At 41.8% G+C, this 20,561-nt stretch overlaps 1 protein-coding gene across 2 annotated transcripts in view; it reads right to left on the reverse strand.

Moving 5' to 3' along the window:
• Positions 1–20,561, reverse strand: part of LOC147253419 (uncharacterized) — a 25,349-nt gene continuing 4,788 nt past the window's right edge. For both annotated transcript variants that reach the window (XM_086218588.1, XM_086218589.1), the window contains exons 7-11: positions 20,310–20,402; positions 19,547–19,615; positions 13,513–13,566; positions 8,823–8,975; positions 1–989 (exon numbers count right to left, since the gene is read on the reverse strand). In XM_086218588.1, the coding sequence (XP_086074714.1) occupies positions 816–989; positions 8,823–8,975; positions 13,513–13,566; positions 19,547–19,615; positions 20,310–20,402 (543 nt within the window). In that variant the 3' untranslated portion in view covers positions 1–815. The remainder of the gene's footprint in view (positions 990–8,822; positions 8,976–13,512; positions 13,567–19,546; positions 19,616–20,309; positions 20,403–20,561) is intronic.

A 20,561-nucleotide genomic window follows, 5' to 3' on the forward strand; every position in this document is an offset into this window, starting at 1 on the left:
AAAAAAAAAAAAAAAAAAACAAACTAAAAATCATCATGCATGCCATGTTTTTTTAACATTTTCTACACCTGTAGCATCATTTTCCATTTCAGTTGATCTACAGTGCAGGGCAGTGATACAAGGAAAGTGTAGGAATATGTTAACTTCTATAAAAGGGTTGAAAAGGAGCAAAAGGAAAAGCTTGTTACAAATGTAGCCTCAAGTTTTTGTTTGAGGTGGGTGTTTATTTAGATGGATGAAATGAACTTCGGAGCTTTGCTGCTGCTCTCTGCTTCTCCGCACAAAAGGCGCGGCTGACCCACATCTACGACTACCTTGTACAATCCCACTTCAATAAATCCAAAATATCCTTTTCTGTCTGAGAGGAAAACACTGCTGCTGCTGTGTTGTTGCAGATGAGCTAAAATAATTAACGTGTTGCCTTTGAGCGTTTTAGAGTGTGTTTGCTAGTAGAAACCAAGAGTGGGTGTGAAGAGGTAAAAGATTTCAAAAGGTGTTTTGATTTTGCTGCTGGTGAAAAGTAAATCTCTAAAACAAAATGCTTTTATCAACATCCGTCAAGGAGATTAAGGAAAGGATTAGCCAAGTATGCACTTATTTCACCAAAACTGAGAGATCTGAGTCGACTGCGGCTTTTAATACCACTCGTTTTGAGCATCTCACTCGAATTCATATTTCATCTTTTTTCCTCATAAGCAGGTGTGAGGTACAACCAGTTACAAAAAAAGGCACTTTAGACAGCACGCCAGAACATTAAAACTAGAGGAAGCATGAAGGGGAAAAGGAACATCACAATACAAGTGAAGGGGGTCTGGTCAATGTTCCATGGGTGCCTCTGCAGCCTCCTGCTCATCATCACTGCAGGGCTCATAGTCTTCATCCAGAGTTGTGATCCCCTCCTCTCCCTCCATCTCTCCTCCCAGCTCGCTTAGCAGCTGCCCCACATGCTCCAACACCGGCTGGTCATCACATCGCAGCTTGTTGTACAGCTGGAGAAACGGGTAGAGTAAAAAAGAAACAAATACATGAAAAAAAAAAACGACAAAAGACGACAGGTTACTACATAACCTGTTAAATTTAAATTGTCAACAGAGGGTTTATTACACAGAAATGTTATTTCTAGCCTTCCATTGTGCAAATGAGTTAATGGTACATCACTGCAGCATCAGTAATCACTGCCTGGAGTTGAGGGAAGGGAGAGCAGCACTTAGGTTTTCAGTCTCTAAATGCTGGTTAGGACGCCTGAAATATCCAGCAGCAGCTGCACGCTGTCAGCTAGGCAGTCACGGTTCACAAAACGCTGGTAAACAGTTTTCGCCTTTCATTTGGCAAATCAGCACATTTGATAGAACATTCAGTCGCACAGGAGACAAAAAGACCATTCATCTTTCTCTTGCTGTTGCAAGACGCGCACACACACACACATACAACAGTACACACACAGGGTCTGCAGGCACATATGGTTATGCCGTTTAAATGTGCGCGTACACGCATAATCAATGTTGTTATCTCAGTGAAATATGCTACGAAAGAGATAAAAAAAGCCCTGTTTTCAAAGTAGCCAGCAGATTTATCTCTGTAAAATACTCCGCTTGTGTGTAATTACCGAACTCAAAGGGGAGCATGGTGATAAAACTACTTGCACTACCACTAAGGACAGGAAACATAACACTGTGTGCACATACAGATTAAAGGGAACTGATACAGCAATTTACATTTATGGATTTCTTTCAAGAAAGAAAACTAAAGAGAAAAAAGATGTTGGGTAGGGAATGGAATAATATTCTTAGATCGTTTCGACTATCTAGCATTTCAAATGTAGTTAAAGGAACACGATGGGGTTTTACTGAGCGCAAAGTGCTGCATAGATTGTAACGTGACGTGAAGTACAACCAACTGGTTTTACCCGTTGATTCAAATTAAGAGATTTTGGCTGATTTTATTTTTTTGAAGTATAAATAGATTTGAAAAATTCAAAATGATGGTTAATTAAATACTCACTGTCAGTTTTTCATATTTTCATGACAGTAAAAATCCCCCTGGTGGGACGACTTGGTGACTCTAGGATTCAGAAAATGCTCCCAGACGGCAAACTCATCGTTCATCATCATTGTAATGCATCGTCTTTGTCCGGCTGTTTGCCCGATTCGTTTCACATCAAATCAGTCAGTAACGGTTCTACGCTCTGTGGCATGAGCATTAGTTAGAGCGCAATACTTCAGGAAGATTCATTTGTATTTGGCACAGAGGTCGAGGGTTGATGTCACGTTGACCTCACATCCATCCCTCTTCTGAGGGCAATAACTCTGGAATGGAAAAGTTTCTTTTTAAACAGACAATATAATACTGCGCCTGTACAGGTAAAATTATACAAACATATATTTTAATCAATGTAAACTATACATTTGTCATGGTATCTGTACTGATAATCCCAAGCTTGCGTTTTGTACCTAAAGGCAGCACAACAAGCAAGAGGGAATTTCGTGCACAGTCAGCTGGAGTTACATGAACCAGATGTGCGGAGCTTCGACGGCTTATCACAAGTTGGTGAAGCATCAAAATGAGGTCCAGTATAAGTTGAAGATGCTGCAAAATGTCTACAGCAATACACAAGTTTAGTGCCTTCATTCCTCCAGCGAAAAGTCTCATGAGGCCAGGAAAGTGAAGGAGAATGAAGGTGTGTGTGTGTGTGTGTGTGTGTGACTGCTTTTTGCCCCAGGACAGTCTCTAAGCAACATCAGGTCCTGACAGGAGACATATAATCTCATGGGAACTCATTTGGAGAGTTAGAATGTGCAATTTGTGTGCGTGTGTGTGTGTGTGTGTGTGTGTGTGTGTGATTGTGTGTTTATTTAAGCCAATGCTTGGCCTGACCCAGGTCCTTGCACAGGGTCTGATACCTGGGGAGAGTTGACCCTCAAAGCCTCCTCAGAGGACACAAATACACACACACACACACACACACACACACACACACACACACACTGGAAAGTCGACATTGATTTTCATTCTGCAAGCGTCACACTGAAAGCCTGGAGTTGTTTATCCACAATGAGCACTGAATAAAAGTTGGGTTTGCAATACACTTGGCTTGGCTCAATACAAAGAATAAACTGCATATTGCACCCTTGGGTGCAAGTCAGAGTGTGTCTCTCATATGAGGTGTATGGAAAAATTAGATACAGTAAGCATGTGCAAAAGTACTACACGTTCTTAATCACAACACTGCTTAGAAAATGTATGTGGAAATGGTGATTGTGGTCTACTGAGCCGAAATCAATAGTACTGTGTATCTGCAAGACAGAATGTGATTATTCATTGCGACGCAGTCAGCGAGCTAAACCTACAAGAGCGATTCTTTACACACTCTGCGTTGTGCTGCTGAGATCAGCATCACTGTTGCTAAAAAACACAAACATTTCTCATCTAAAGCAGACGATGTTTTCTCTTCTCACTTTCACGGCCCAGAGAACCGCCGAGAGAGGGAGGCTGTGTGTGTGTGTGTGTGTGCGCGTGTGTGTGTGTGTGTGTCTAATCATAACATTTTCATGGTCCACTTTGCTCTACTTTAAATCCTTAAGTCACGGCTCAAAGCATGCTTGACCACCAATAACCACTCACACGTACAACTTACTAGACACACACGTGTTCGTTCTCCCTGTCTACTTGATACTGTTTTTCTGATTCTCATTTTGCTTCAAGCCGATACTGGTTATCATATAGCGAGGCCAGTTTAATGGCTATAAACCGGGTCAAAGTCAACTCAAAATAATTAACTGAATTAACGGAACACAAGTCTGTCAGGATCAAATTGTAATTTTCTGTATTATCTAATAAGGCAGGAAATCTCTATAAATGTCTGTTAGGCGATTAATTCAACCAGCACTCATCTATTTGATGTCAAACTTGGTGTGAACATGTCTGGCACCTCAAGGAAGTACAGTGCCAAATTAAAATCCTGAGGTCTAACGGTCTAGGGTATGAGGGTCTAGGATCTGAGATGACAGTCAGAATGAGATTAAAATGACAGTCAGGATAGCTTTGATGTCTGGAAAGCTTTAATGTCTGTCTGGGTGCCATTCTGATTGAATGGCTTAGAGAGGGTGATGGAGCACATACAGAGAAGCATAGCACGGACTTACTGAGATGACATTCAGAATTACTGAGATCCAAGACAGGGTTTTATGATGTCACACAACATGTGGCCCCGCCCCTCAAATAAGAGACACTGCAACAGAAAGACCCCATGCCCGAGCTGGGGTTTGAACCCAGAACCTTCTTGCTGTGAGGCAACAGTGCTAACCACTGCACCACCGTGTCGCACTACTTGAAATATTGGTAAGTAAATACTAACAATAAGAAAAATGGAATTGTATTCACATCAGAGTATGATAGAATATCACCTAGTTCATGGACGTTACCAAACTAAACATTTATCATTGTAAAAGTAGTGAAACATGCAGGAATGAAAAATAGCATCTATAGAATGTGAAACGCCATTATTCTTGTTCATTATCATGTTATCATGTATGACTAATGCACCTATTCATTAAATTAAATGCAGAGAGCGAGAGAGAGAGAGAGCGCGTGAGAGAGAGAGTGAGAGAGAGAGAGGTTTACAGAGTGAGAGGGGCACAGGTCTACTTTTTTTAAGCAGCGGATTCACTACCATCCATTGCACTAAGCTAACTAGCAGTCAGAAAAAGGTATCTAGCTTGTTGTCTGGTTCTAGGAAGGATGGCAAATAAATTTTCTGAAAAAGTGTTTCTTTAAATGCATCTATGTGTCTATAGTCACTTATCTTCTATGTTCAGTACAGTCCGGCATAGATTATTGGCAAGTGTTACTAGGGCTGAGCAATTTTATTGATTCTGCGATATACATTGATATTTTGTTTTCCCAGAGAGTATCGATTTTTCAGTCGTGAGTATGGATATATTAAGCCCCATTCAAATCCCCCGTGTCCCGCACTTTGCAGGAAGAGCAGTTAGATCTGCCTGCCGCGAATGTCGCTGTAGAGCATTTCTAGCTACCCAGACACCGACGCCTTTCTCATCCGGTTAGAGCTGAGAGAATCAGGAGAATGGCGGCGACCATTGTTCCCTCTAATTTCTCATGTGTCTGGACGTACACACAAGCTCCCTGAACACACTGAGGAGCAATGTGAGCGACATCAGTTGAGCACGATGTAGCCACACACCTGTTCAACACCTGGGAGCATAGCAAGGTACATGGCTCAGTAAAAGAATCAAATCACAGCAGCAATTTCTTTTAGTTTACTATTAATATTTTCGAGGGTTTACAACTCAACTGCGGGGCTATCGTTGCCGTCTCTTATCTCTGCAGCACTGTTGTTAGCTTGCTAACCTGCACGGTGCCATGGCGCCTATGGGCAGGACACATACAAGCACTGTCGATGCTATGATTGGCTGCGTAGCCGAAGTGAACCGTATCGTATCATTGGCTGGACACCTGTCACTCACCAAGTCTGTGCACTGCAAAGATTTTCTTGTGTGATGAGAATGTGCGAGTGCGCAAGCGCGCAGCTTAGAGGGAACATTGGCGGCGAGTACAAATCAGCGCCTGGATGCTTAAATGCAGATGTGTGGGAGCATTTTGAGTTCAAAAACAAAAAGGAAAGCAACGATTTAGAGAAAAGTGTGGTGGTTTGCAAACTGTGTCACACAAACGTTAAGTACTCTGGGAATACCACCAACCTGCTAGCCCACCTAAAACGTCATCACCCGGACAAGGAAATGCTAACTGAGACCGTTCTGTGCCCCAGAAGCTGCAGCGCGACCCAAAACAAACCACACTGGACAGAGACGGCAGTGGTTGCCACGAGTTCCCATCTCCTTCACCGAGGTCGCAGAAAATTACGGAGTCCATTGCCTACTTTATTTGTCAGGATTTGAGACCTTATTCGGTGGTGGAAAACACAATGGAGCCCCGCTCAGCTATAGTCACCTGTGAATAGAATTATTGGCTGTCATGGTTTATTTTTAGTTCACCTGGTGGCTAGATTGGCTAGTAGTTACCTCCTATGTTCAGTATCAAGCTAAAAAAGCAGCCAAAGAAGGCCACTTGCTGCACTTAAACTCTCCATTGTTCACTTTGCTTTTCAAAAGCTTGCAAGCTACAATTTGCACTCAGTTTCAATAAATGAAACAAATTTTCTCACCACAGCTTTGATTCATTTTGTCCAGCATTTGCAAGCTGCCAGTCAGAGCCGTGTGTTGTGTAATTGATGCTTTCAGTTCAGTTTAAGTTAATGGAACACTCACAAGATGTCACCAAAACACTTTGTCCCTTTAAAATCTTTTATAAAAGGATGCAAGTGTATCGCATTGTATCATGAGATGAATATCATGATATATATCGTATCATGAGCCAAATATTGTGTATTGTATAGTTTCACGAGATTAGTGTATCGCTACAGCCCTAGGTGTTACCTTTATTCAGGAATGCAATGAATTCAGCCAGAATGACAACTGCTTACATTATTCTTCCTTCTTGGCAGGAATGTCATGAAGATATTGTTGGAATCCAGACAGAATACAGACGTATGACATGGTGAAAGCCCAATCACTCCATCATTGTTCACCTCTTGTTCCTCAATTGTGCTTAACTTCCCTTTTCATCCCACCTCTTCTTTCATTTCATTTCCTAATGCCTTCATTCTCCAAGCTCGTCTCCTGACCATTTTCCCCTCATGCGCTCCGTCTCTGGCTGGCTTTCACTCGCACACTCTCAACAAATGACCTTCCTGTCAAGGAGATGGATATCTCTTCATACGCTTACAATCCTGCCTGCCTGCCTGCCTCGCGTGCGCACACACACACACATGCACACACACACACACACACACACACACACACACACGTGTAATCTTTTGGTAGAATATTACCAAAATTGTTGCTCTTCTCAACTTCTTTATGTGTCATCGGCTCTTCTCTGCCTCTTCATTAGAAGGAGAAAAGTGATTAGAGCAACTGTTGCAGTTGTACAAGAGTACGCTTCTTCACTGGCAAGGGTGCGACACTGGCTGAGATGAGACCTTCTCCAGAATGAATAGGGCATGTCGGCAAGTCTCAAGGGGCCTGACTGCAAAATCTCTCTCTCTCTCTCACTCTCTCACACACACACTCACACACACACACACACACACACACCAGTCCTCCAGTCACATCCTTGGTAGAGAAAGGCATTAAAATTACATGACAGGCGCACCTTGGACCAACACTTCTCACAATCCTCGCTCATGAGATACCCTTTCAGCCACATCAAATAGTAAAGCTTTTGACCTCCGTTTGCCCTAGCTGCTTCTGTGCATACACACACAAGCGCACGCACACACACACGCACGCGCACACACAGTGCATACACAGCAGATCCTACCTCAATTGCACCCTCTGACTGAGACTCAAATTCCATTTCACATCCGGTTTACTATTGATTTTACTCTCACAACTATTCACCATCTACACCACCCACACACACAACCACACACACATGCAGGCGCATATACCCCACTTCCATCGCAGGCACATACACCCTATATCCAATCTGTTCCTTTTCTTGCCTCTCCCATCATTCCCCAGCTCCCGCACCTCTCAAAACGCTCCTTTCTTGTCCTCTCGACCCATCTATTCTTCCTCACCCTGCCTTTTTAGAGCATCTCAGATGAATAGAGTGTGTGTGAGCGCGTGTGTGGACGCAGTGTGTGTATTGATCACAGAAAAGATGAATAATGAAGCCATTTCTTGAATAATTACAGATGACAGTTGGCACATGCTGCTATTATTAAATTTGTAAATTCACATAATTTGTACATTCACTCATCTGCAAACTCTCAGTGTGTGATGCCACTCATCACACACACACAAATATATAAACCGACACTTACTTAACAAAGTCATATTGAATGCGGAGAATCGGACTGGTTCCAAAACAAGCTGTTGGGCTTTGAGGCCTCATTTCCATGTTGGAGACCATTTTAACTAGCAGACTGACTCATCGTTAATAATTAACACTCGCTGTGACACCCAGAAACAAAGCTCTGATATAAACAATGGAAATGCCGAAGCACACAATACGCACATACACACATAGAACCCAAAACACAAGCATTGTTTCTCTTCACATTCCTGCTCACCTTTTCAAGGTCTTTGTGTATTTACGTTTCACAACAGTTGGCACCTGTTGCTACAAAGAAAGAGCTCTGCTGTTTACTTGTCATGCTCTGATGCCTCACTCAATAAAACTCATTCACCTGCTTTTCTTTCTGTTCCTTCCTTCCCTCTCTTTGCACATGCGGTGAAATACTTAGTGTATGGGGAAGGAATGAGGGGTGGGTGGAGAGGTGAAAAGGTAAGGAAAGTAAAAAGAAGGGGTGGGGGGTGGGTAAAAATGGGAGGTGGATCCTGCCATCCCTCAGTCTGTGCTGTCTGATTTACAACCCTATTGGATTTTCGACTGACATGAATCACTGCTGCATAGAAGTATTGCTCCCTGACAGGATGACGGAATGAATGAGACACATCACTCCAAGTGTGTGTGAGCGATTGTGTGTGTGTGTGTGTGTTTTAATGCGAGAGAGAAGCAAAGACAGTCAAAGGGTATACTTGAAACTCTTCATACGAAAACACATTTCTATAGAAACTAAAGAGTATCCCACTCTTGTGTGTTCACAGTACTGCATGTTCTCCTCTGACAAATGAAATGCGTGTGACACGATGCTACCTGCACCCAATGTGCCATATTCATATCACAGGAAAACTACAGCTTGACAGTCTGCACATCCTCGTGGGTATTAGAGTTACCTTCTTAGCATTGGTCAGGTGCAACCTGGCCGCATCCCTCAGTGCCTTCCTCTCCTCTTCCTCCTCCTCGGTCACTTCTCTTCCTTCTCTTTCTAGCTGATCCTTTGCTCTCTCCAGCTGAAGGTAGCAGACCCAGCCGGAGAGATACCACACCTGGGTTTCAGAGGGAAAGAAAAGGGGTTGGTGTGAGGGGAAATGTGTGTGCGTGTGTGTGTGTGTGTGTGTGTGTGTGTGGGGGGGGGGGTCTTTGTTGCAGTAAGTGAGCTGTGACAGGGGAAACAGATTTGTAACCCTAACGGAGCATGTCTACATGAAAATCCCACATTCTATGACAAACTGGTTTCACACAAACACATGGAATCATGCACACGCACACGCGCACGCACGCACACACACACACACACACACACACACACACACACACACACACACACACACACACACACACAATCAGACACTGGAATCCAATCCTCACACATGTTGTAATGATTAACTTCCGTAGCATGAAAGCAAATGTAAGCACATATAAACCTGAACGCATTGCTATCCTACAACTCATTTGTTTCCCATAACAAAAGACGCAATCACTTCGTTGAAAAATGATAACAGAATGAGAAATCTATTCCCGCCAGCTAATATTCCTTTGCATTAAAAATCACATCACGCTTAGAAATTGTGCTGTGGACAACATTGTACTTGCTGTCAAGTTCGAGGAGCAATGTTTAATATTCATGTTATACAATGGTTAATTAATTTATTCTGCACACTGTTTGTCTATTTGGACACTTTGTACCTTTCTGTCTTGATAAACAAGGCGGTGGAGGAACAACAACAGCGCTATAGATCTGCAAATGATGAGTTGTGAGGGGCACACGACCGGCAGAGAACGTCCCCAAGTGTCTCCCACCAATAGCAGCATTAATGTATCTACTAAACGGCCTCTATAAAAGAACGAGTGGCTTAAAAAGTACCTCAGTTATCAATAATGAATGTTTTTTACTGTTGCGTGGATGCATACGAGTGATTTGCTCATTAAGCTGAGGTTATTAATTGAAAAGATGGGAGACAACATGAATATGAAACATGTATAGGATCGATGATGATATTATTACCGAGTGTTCATGTTCAGCAAAGATAAGCCTCAACATTTACATTGTTCTTTCAAAAAACAAAAACAAAACAATTAGCCGCAATGTTATTTCTCATTAAAAAATTATTTTTCCAGTTGTACCGTCATTATAAATAAATTTACTTCTTTAAAAAAAAAAAAAACCTATATAGAATTTTACCATTTTCATTATGAAAACTAAAAAACAATTTCATGTGAGCATGTTCTTTAATGTCTACTGCTTATTTCCAGTCCCGTGTGCTTGTCAGTGTGTGCTGATGACGTGTGTGAGGCCAGTGAGACATGGAATGAGAGGGATTGCAAACAATTGAACACAAATACAGCCTATTGTTGTTAGTTGATAAGAAGAAATAATTAATTCCATTTCTTCTTCTACAGAATGAAGCTCGGAATACTTATGAATGTAAATTTAGGGAATTCATGTAGAATAGACACAACATCAGAGCATTAAAATTTAACGCGCTCGCTTCTTACATAGTAATAAATCAGTGCTGCACTTGTTTCGCTCCGATTATTCGGAGTTCATGCTGAACTTTGCATCGGTAGACAACAGCACCTTCAATCACCGTGATGTTTCCTTTCAGCCAACAACACACTGATGCTCCGTCCTTCCTTCCTCCTCTCCACTGCACGCTTGTAGAGAGGAGGAGCAGCCGTCTCAGCCTCAAGCTACTAGAATTTATTTGCAACATTTTAAGACTCATAGCTAATGAAGCTTAACTTTTGGCTACATCCATCCGGCTCTTTTTTAGCTGCTTCTTAAGAATTTGCTACGGACTTAGCAGCGTAAAATGTTGCGTTTCCAACTTTTTAAAAAGGGTTAATATGACTATTCCACTTTAATACCCAATTATTTTATCAAACTTAGATCATTATTGTGAAGTAGTACTTTGCCTCTACAGAGTTCAAACAGTCGTGGATGGCATATCTTTAACTGTTAGTATGCTTGAGCACCGCAAAACAAGCTTGTTTGACTTATTTTCTTTAATCTTGCTTTTTTGCCTCTATACTGTATGGTTCCTGGACTTCTGAGCAAAACTAGGTTCAGCTCTCACTGAACTTGAAGGTGTATGCGTGTGTGTGTGTGTGTGTGTGTGTGTGTGTGTATGTGCGCGCGCCTCTTATGAGGCCAAAGATCAACCGCCCACTGTTCTTTGAACATAAGATACAAATATTAGCTTTATTCATTATTCATGGAGGGCAGAGGGAGTAGGGCACGGCACCTCCGCCAAATCAACCATTTAGCAAACAAACACATCAAGGCATGCCACGATGAATTCAGAATTGCCGCTCAGCAGGCTGAGTGGGAGGCTACCCCCTGCAGCCATACTTATCAGAACAACAGCATCCGTGTTGGATAAATGTAGTGTTCCGTGATTGTAGCACCAGCAGTAGAGCGTTTTTATCACTGGAACTCATTATGTGAATGCAGCCCCTCGAAGAACAACTGCTCTTGTGTATATTTGTCAGAGAAAGAGGGAAAGTGGGTCACTTACATTAAAAAAAAAAAATCAGCTTCTGCACAAATGAGAACCACTGTTCATCTTCAAAAACAAAACACCTAGAACAGGGCTTAATACTTTTACTGATGGTCCTCTGTCAAAGAGCTGTGAAGATGACTTGGGTATTTACACTTTTGCACAAAAATTAACAAAGTTTGTTAATTAAGAACTTCAGAGGAACTACTTTTCCTTAACACAACCCAACAGGAGTGCACATGAGAAAACAAATGTTTCGCTTCTGTCAATCAAATCACTGGGACTATTGTTATTTCAAAGTGAAGGCACATCTTAGCTCCCATATGGCGTCGCTGAAGGAAGAACAAAAGTGTCATGAATCAACGGAATACCTTTGAAAGAAGATTTGCAAAGAACTAGCTCAGTTGCTTGTGCAGTTTTAACGTTATATAAGTAGGCTCCTAACTTTGAGGTACGCAGGAGCAAGGAGACGGAGGCGAGAGCTAACAACTTATCTACTGTACTTAAGAAAGAAAAAAAAACTAAGTGAGGAAGGGAAAAAGAAGTATTGAAGAGAGTAGTCTGGTGGGTCGCTTATAAATTTCAGATAATAAAAAATACAAGATCTGACTAAACACTTTCTGACCATTTCAACTGGTGACTGTATGCATATGTGATTGGTTGAAGGCGAGTGTCACAGCCGCATCTCTAGAGGAAGTTTAAAAGTTCAGCCCCCTGATGACTGCTCTCAATCTGTCAGCTGAAGGGGGGGGGGGGGTGTGGGAGGCTGAGCCTGAGGGGGAGTTAGAGAGAGTGAGAGAGAGAGAAACACACTGCCATGCTCTTCTGACACACCTTCGCTTCCTCTGCTACTGGGATTTGGAGCAAACTGACAGCACAAAGATCCTACTAATGCACAGAAAATACCTCTGTTTATGCCATTCTCTAATAAGCATACCAGCTCTTAGTCACACCCAGCCTGAGAGCACAAAAGTGTGGAGGGACCAAAAAAATAAATAAAAATCAAGACGTGCAAGTGCATAGATCATTCTTTGTGTGCACAGATAGTGATTCAGCTGAGGCAACTAAACACTCAGGTTGAAGAGTTCTTCCCACTGGGGTGATGAAAGAGTTGCCTATAAATTGGTCTGATGCAGCATGGCTACAATAACAGCCTGTGAGGGCACACATTAAGACTTGATTCTACATATTGAGGGGTAACTTGTAGAACCCGGCCATCCAAACACAAAGGAAAGAGCAGCCTGGTAATCACACAAAAAACATTTTCCTCTCACTTCAGGAATGCAGCAAGGAAATGTGTTAATACAAACCCTTTCTATACTTCCTCCTTTCAAATTACCTTGACCGGTCGTCTACTCTGATATTAGTCGGTGTAAAGAGCACATAAAAGGATGCAGGATCTGTTTTTGATGCCATTAATTGAAGGTTTTTCACAACCGTACAAGAAATATGTGTATATTTCTGTAAGAGCGCCCAAAACTACCTGTGCAGTTGTGTTGATCGCATCCATGCTGGTCATGTTTTTATGGTCAGTTTTATGTTCCGTGCACCTGCCTTTAATCCTGTCTACAAAGCTCTGTTTGGTCATTTGTTTCTAACATCTGAGGGAAACGCCGGTCAAACAGCAGCGCTGAAGATGTGAGTAGCATCTCAGATTTAGCTGGAGTAAAAAAAACAAAAACAAAAAAACCACACGCACGATTTAAAAACTGCTCTTTGCAGTATGGAGGTATGGAGTATTGGAGGTATTTTATAGTCCAAAATATTGCTACGTAGCTAACACTTTGCAAGCTCCGTATAACTTGTGCTACATCCTATGCCACTTAAAAACAGTAGCTGCCCATGGAATAACAGCTTCCTGCTTCCTGTTTGTAACAGTCAGAGATAACTGAGCACACAGGGAAGCAGCAAGGAAGAAGCAGAGTCATGTTTCAGGTGGCATTAATTGTAATGGATTGGTCCATGTACTGTATTGCGTATAGGCATACTTCCTGCATTTTTAGCCAATATATGTGAATGCCCGCCCCTTTTTATTTAATCATCATTTGACTGGTTTAAGCAGGTTCATCCCTTTATTGCTTACCTGCACAACTTCATCATCCTCCTCTAGAAGGCCCTCTAAAACATCCACCGCCATCTAACAAGAACAAAGAGAGAAACTCAGAAATGCACAGATGAAGCAAGTTTGAATAATTTCTAAATAAAAGCCATAATCAGAAAGTAATACTTTCAACACAGGGAAAAGTAGTCTTCTCTCATTCACCCCACATAGACACAGGAGTGCAGGTTTTGTCGCAGGCACTTGTTCAATCATGGGTGACCAGAGGGTCTGATAAGCATCTGAGGCCAGCATCCTATACAGAAGGTCGTCAATACAAACAAGACAACAGACGTGGCCCATCAATAGACACACTCACCAGTACTTATCACAGAGTCAATAGCCACTTAAGCTGCTTTGTTCAATAGCTCTTTTAATCCATTTAACAACATTAAAAGTCAATAAATTCCTAGTATCCACCCAGGTCGCACGACGCGCTTATAAGACCAGAATATCACCGTGACCCACCTCGTGCATTTCTCACTCATTCTGCTCTCTGTAGCATCCCTAAGGGGACATTTGAGGTCAAAATGGAGTCAAATGTCAGGTGGCCTCTCTTTTTTTTGGTCCCCAGTACGTCTGAGACTGGCTCAGCATCTGTGCCAAGTTTCACTTACAGAAAACCCACCTTGACTCAGGAAGACTGTTTGTTTTGCTCTCTCTCACCCTCTGCAGATTCTGTGGTTGTAGTGTGTGTGTATGTGTGTGCGCGCGCGTGCGCAATGTGTGTAAGGCCCCAGGTGATGATATATTGATTTTTGTCAACTCCAGGTTTGAGGGGACTGTTAGCCAATCACCCGTGGTGAAGGGCAAGAACAGAAGACATGCACAGTCTGGTGTACACACACACACACACACACACACACACACAAGCACGCACACACACCACATATCTACACACAACAGTGAGCATAAGAAGCACTTGTTTCTTGTTAAGGCAGTCTCACATGCTGGAGAGCTTCCTAATTTTTTCCCCCTCGCTGCTCATGGGAGATATCTTCTCATTTCATTAAGACTGCATAGTTCCAGTAGCAATAAAGAGGTCTGCTGCCTGGGTAAACTAAGGGAGAGCCAGGTTAATTGGGAGTATCTCGTTAAAAGGGTTCAAATGATGAGTATGTCAGGGAGTTGGTTGATTGATAGCTGGACCAATTATCAGCTGAGAACCCATTGTCCTTAATTAATTAATGACTGATTAAAAATACACAAACAAAAACACTCAATCCCAGCTGATGATGAATGGATTCATGCCCAGCGTCAGAATTACCCGCTTGACTTGCGTTGCATCAAAACAATGACACACACACACACACACACACACGCACACACGCACACACACAGTAACTCAAGCCAAGCAGTAGATATAAGAGATAGGAGTAAAGATCTGTCTGGGTATTAAACAACTGATAGAAAAGGGAATGTTGGGGCAACAAAAATAGAACAAGAGATATCTGGGAGTCATGATAAGTGAGCAATGATAACCATTATAACATCTCCAACTACACAACACTGGTCAAGCCAGAGGCAAGTGATTAAAGATTCACATCTTCTTAAGCTGCTTCACGCTCTAAACAACAACAAGATTAATATTCCCGTGAAGCTAAGGGGCACCGAGTGGCTACCAGTGAACAAAAAGGGAGAAAGTTGGGGGGGGGTGGAGACTTCAAAATGAACCAGAATGCAAGAATGTGCGCGCGCACGCACACACACAAACCCTGTTGTCCTCTTTATATTTCAAGACCTGTTAAATGAAAAAACAAAAAGAAGCAGCACTCTGGGGAGGAACTCATTCATAATGGCTGTTGTGTGAGTGAACAGTTTGTGTAATCTTCAGGCAATTTTGTTTAATAGAATCACTTTACCGTAGCGTACAGCAGACACAGGAGAAAGACAAATCACTTTACAAGCGAGGGCAAACCATATCTCTAACACACAGAAACGCAGACACACACGGGGACGGCGTCGTCTACGCTTAAGTAAATAAATCCTCCAGGATGTCGGCGCTAACTGTACTTGCCAGCAACATTGGGAAGTACAAGCTGCACTCCATCGTCAGCCACATTTAGGAGCAGAAACGCTGGATGATGAACATGAAAGTAAACAAGAGTGACAACAACAGGGAAGAGTGGAACTACCCATCAAGCTGCTGTCATGACAACTACACTGAAAGATACCTGCATAGCTGTCAGCGGAATGTGTCTGTCTGCCTGTTTATGTGGCAATTAGTGGCGGTGAAGGCTGATGAGAGGAAATGGTGATCTTAGAGGGCCATGATGTGACAAAACATCATTTTTTTATTAAAAACAAAGCAACGTGACGACATAAAGAAGCAATAAAGCAGGGAAAGGGGACTAAAAATAGTCATTACTACCTCTACTCATTTAGTTGAAGTCAATTTAATAAATATGTATTGTCCCCTGAGGCCAATTCTAGTGCAGCGTGAAAAAATAAAAAATAGACTTGGGAGAGACAACAGTAAGACTGTGGAAAAAGAAAAACTAAAAAGTAAAAGTAACGGAAGACATCAAATTTTAAAAACATGTATGTAAGAACAGTTAGGCTAAAAAAAAAAAAAAAAGGTAAAATATGACCATCAATTTCTTTTTACCAAAAAACTATTGATCATTGAATTTTCCCACAACAAACAACTTTAAAAAAAAGTAAACATTTAAAAGCCTGCGACTGACAATTCATGGAGCAGAAGAAAATCAATCACCAGCTATTTAAATCTTGGATTCAACTGTTTCAGTCTTTCTCTCAAGCAAACGTGTCAAACGTTTGTTGGCTCTAGACATTTGAACACAGAGATGCTTTTCTATGGAGCGCTGGCTGGGCAAACGCACCGATATGAACGTTACTTTGTTGCCCTGGGAAAGTGTGACAAGCATCTGTCACATTTTCCTGACATTCTATTGACTAAACAATCTATTGATTAATCCTCCAAATTATGAGCAGGGTTGAAATGATGAAAAGAAAATTGTTAAATGCAGTCGACTCCCATGATTTTTCAGTTTGGTTTTAAAAAGTTGTCGGAAAACTTAGAGTTCCCTGAGTACCAGTCTCCTGTGAAACGCCAGACGTGCTGCCTCCAAACCTGTTGTTAAATGCAGACTAAAGACTCGTCTCTATTCTCTGGCCCACTAATCATCTTAATCTGTTGCCATGACGACAGCTCTGCACCTCTCAGTGGTATTCTTATTTATTTCTAAATTCTTATTAAATTACTTTTCTTCATTTTTGTTGCCCACTGATGTAATTGGAATTTTAGCCTTGTGTTGTCACATTCTTTTAAACAGCCCTTTTTAAAGCTCAAGCTCTGTTAAATGTACTTTAAAAATACACCTGGCTAATTGATAGGGCAGTTACAAATAAAAATACTTCACTCTGGTGTTGCTTATACTCTGCAAAGCTACAGAAACAGTGAAAACATTCCACGTGCGTTCAAGTGTCTCGTCTCCGGAGCAATGAAAAGGGGGAAAAGGACCTTGAAAAGCCATTTTTGTTGACTTTCTTTGTCTTTCAAAATAAATGGCACAGATCCATATCTTGCTGAAAGAGAAGACTGATGAGGAGAGCAGCAGCAGTCGTGGAACAAATGTTTTAATGAATTTATTCACCTCTGTTCTGACTGTTTTCAGTGTCAGCTACGTTATTTAAACTGCAACCCGTTTCCATGGTCTTTGCCTTATATCAGAAGATAACTCCAGGACTGTACACAACTTGATCAGCCACATTGTTTCGGCTAGTTGTTGTTGAGCTGTTGAAAGGCTCTTGAATTGAAAGGAGTGCTTGGTTATCAAAATTCTCTTTAAAGTCAAGAACCTGGAGGAGTTTACAATATAAAGAGACCGCAGCTCCGAAGAGCGCTGCACAATCGGACGGAGGTGTCATTTTGCCATTGCAGTGTAATGAACAAATGTATCATGATGTCTCGTTATCATGAAAAATACACAGATATTTGAAATGTGATTTTCTCAAGTCCAAAATACTCAATTTCACTTGCAAAAATACAAAAACAAACATTTGAATGGGACTACTTTGAAAATATAACTAATAGCATCTTTTACTGCATAAATGATTCATTTGCTGTATGTATTCTAGTGCAGGCTGCATGAACTTTAGGTGTCGGATATGTTTTTTGGGGGGTTTTTTTTTCTTTTCCCTGTAGGTTCCCTTCATGCTTCTTTTTTTTTCAAATTGATGTATTAAAATGAACTAATTTTCTCTTTATAAAGGGATAAGTAAGTGTTATAAGTGCATCATTGCTTGCATTGTAACGACTTCCTAAACCATCAATTAACAGTTGTAAAAGACTTATAACATAATATCACTGATGTCAATGCGGGGTCACTATTTGGCAGGATTTGTTCATCTGGGGTATTTAGGCTACCAGACTTTGCTATTTTGCCACTTGAAATGCAGCAGTGAATGAATAACAAATGAATTCTCCATTAAAAAAGGAATTCATTTTTGCAGTGCTCTTCAAAATTATTTGCATTCTTTTTTGCCTGACATGGTGACTGCGATTCGATGAATCAGGCTGAACTATCTCTGACATATTTTCACGGTGCTGAATTGCATCTATTAATGGAAGAAATGTCTGTACTTTGATCAAATCTGATAAAACTCTCTGAAACCTTCATTTTTGGGGGGATAAAGTCCATTGCCACAATAATTAGTGAGATAATATCACACAACTATGTTATTTGGCCGAGATACTCACGCTACAGCTAAATAATTTACTCCATTTTGAAGAGAATTCCTCAAATTGAATGAATGTGCGGACCCGAAACTGCAGTCTTCATCAGACCGACAGCTTGAGACAGGCTGGCTTTTGGGCAGAGAACATATCTGTTCTTCTAACGCGTCTTTCATTTTAGCATGAATCAATCGATGTACAGTGTGTTTCTCTGGCAAATATTGTAATCCAAAAGCTTTTGCTCTGTTTGTAAGACCAAACAAAAGAATTCAACAGGGAAAAAAATTACTCAGAAATGGTCAGATTCTGGCATCCGGCTAAGTAGGTAGCCTTCAAAACCCAGAACTTTAACAGAGCAAAAGCACACAAACTTTACACAGAGCTCAGAGTTGTGAACGGATTTTATAGTGAGGGAGGGAGGGAGAGAGAGAGTGTGTGTGAGAAAGAGAGAGCACAAAAGGGTATGTGTGTTTGAGAGGGCAATAGAGGACAGCGTGAGAGGAGAGGATGTTCCTATCAAATTAACTAAGTCCAAGTCTGGGAGGGAAAAAGAAGAAGCCTGCTTCTACTCTAGTTCCACCTTTAAACTCTGTTCCTATTAGATATTTACTAAAAGCTGACAAGAATGTGAGCAAATTTATGCACAGGAAATGTGTGTGCGCGTGTGTGTATACATGCTCACACAGCAAAATATTACGAAGCAATCAGAATGTGTATATTTTGTTGGGGGTGGGGGGGTGATGACACCAACAGGAGGATGAAGACAAATGACATGTCAGAAACTGGGGACAGAGACGTTGTCGTTTCACTGATACCACCCCACACACACACACACACACTATCACCCACACCCACCCCACCAGTAATAACCATAAACCACTCAACAAGAGCGACTGCAAATTAATCACGAGATCACAACAGAAAATAACTGAGCCACTTGTCGGTGTGGCAGTAATCACAGAAAATGACTTGCAGCATTAATGGCTGTAGCGACGAGCCGAAGGCCACTAAAATCAAGGTTGTTAATATCGGAATTGATGAGAGATTTAGTAGACAAGTGTACTTTATCACTGATATGGCACCTATTCATCAGAGTAGGGCTCCTTCCCCTCCAGCCCTCCTCCTCATCCTCCTTCTCCATGCACCCCTGTACCCCTTGTTCCTCTCTGTAAATACCAGTCTTCAATTATTGACGGTGAACTCTGGAGGGGATAAAGACCAGGCTTGGCCTCTTTTGAAAGCACAAAGCTGCCCTCACGACATGAAACACACACACACACACACTCACACACACACACACACACACACACAACATTTTACCTCATATTCTTCAGCCTCAACAAGCAGTTTTGCAGAGGTGATGCGAGACTCATACGGTGGGATCTCGTTCTGAGGAGAGAGGGGAAGGGGGGGAGGGGGGATGACACCGCCACCTTTGCAATGAATGTTTACACAAGCAGTCGTGCTTCTTACTCTTCTACTTCTTTTGTCTGATAATAGCACGATCCAATTTCCAAGGTACAAAACATTCTGCAACTACATGGCCGTTAATCACAGTGAACGTGTCAGCAGCCGGAGTTCAGATCAAGCTGCTCTAGAAGATAAAGAGTCACAACAGTGCTGCTTTCTATCAAAATATCACTGGATTTCATTTGTGCAGCACTTGAATGTAAGCTCGGGTTAATTTGATGCAATTTAGAACCCATCCGATTTTTGATAATACGAGCTATTTCATTCGCTTTGTCAAATTCCCTGTGGTAATTTTTTTGCTGTACACTTTCCTTGTGTAACACTCATCTCTCTCTCACTCACTCACTCACACACACACACACACACACACACTCTATTACAAACACACACTATCACAAACACATGGGTTTGTGAAGTATTTGTTCCGCATTTAACTTTTATTATCCCTTGTTTCATTATCAGTTACTTTTTATCTCTACTGGTGTTCTTATGTTTGTGCTCGCTGCAAAGCACACTGTGACAATCCTGTTAGTTGAAAGTGCTTTATAAATAAACTGGGATCTTATGGGGGTTGGCTGCTGTCACAGAAACAACGAGCACAGCGCCGACTCACCTGCGTGTCTTCCTCCGAGCTAGAAGATGCTGCAGTCTGTTTCCGGGCAGGGAGCCACAAACCCACACTCTTCAACAGGTATTCTCGTCCTTCCTATAGACGGCAGAGTAAATACACATGTAAATCTCACACAAACACACGCACGCACACACATACACCCGAAGTACTAATGTGTATGCAGTTTGCTCACACACTCACATCACTTACTATGAGCTAAAAATTAAGCACTTCGCTGAATTGAGACATTTGATG

The sequence above is a fragment of the Aulostomus chinensis genome, chromosome 11 (genome assembly GCF_037954235.1).
Source record: "Aulostomus chinensis isolate RoL2024-O1b breed Wild chromosome 11, RoL_Achi_v1.0, whole genome shotgun sequence".
NCBI classification, from domain to species: Eukaryota; Metazoa; Chordata; class Actinopteri; order Syngnathiformes; family Aulostomidae; genus Aulostomus; species Aulostomus chinensis.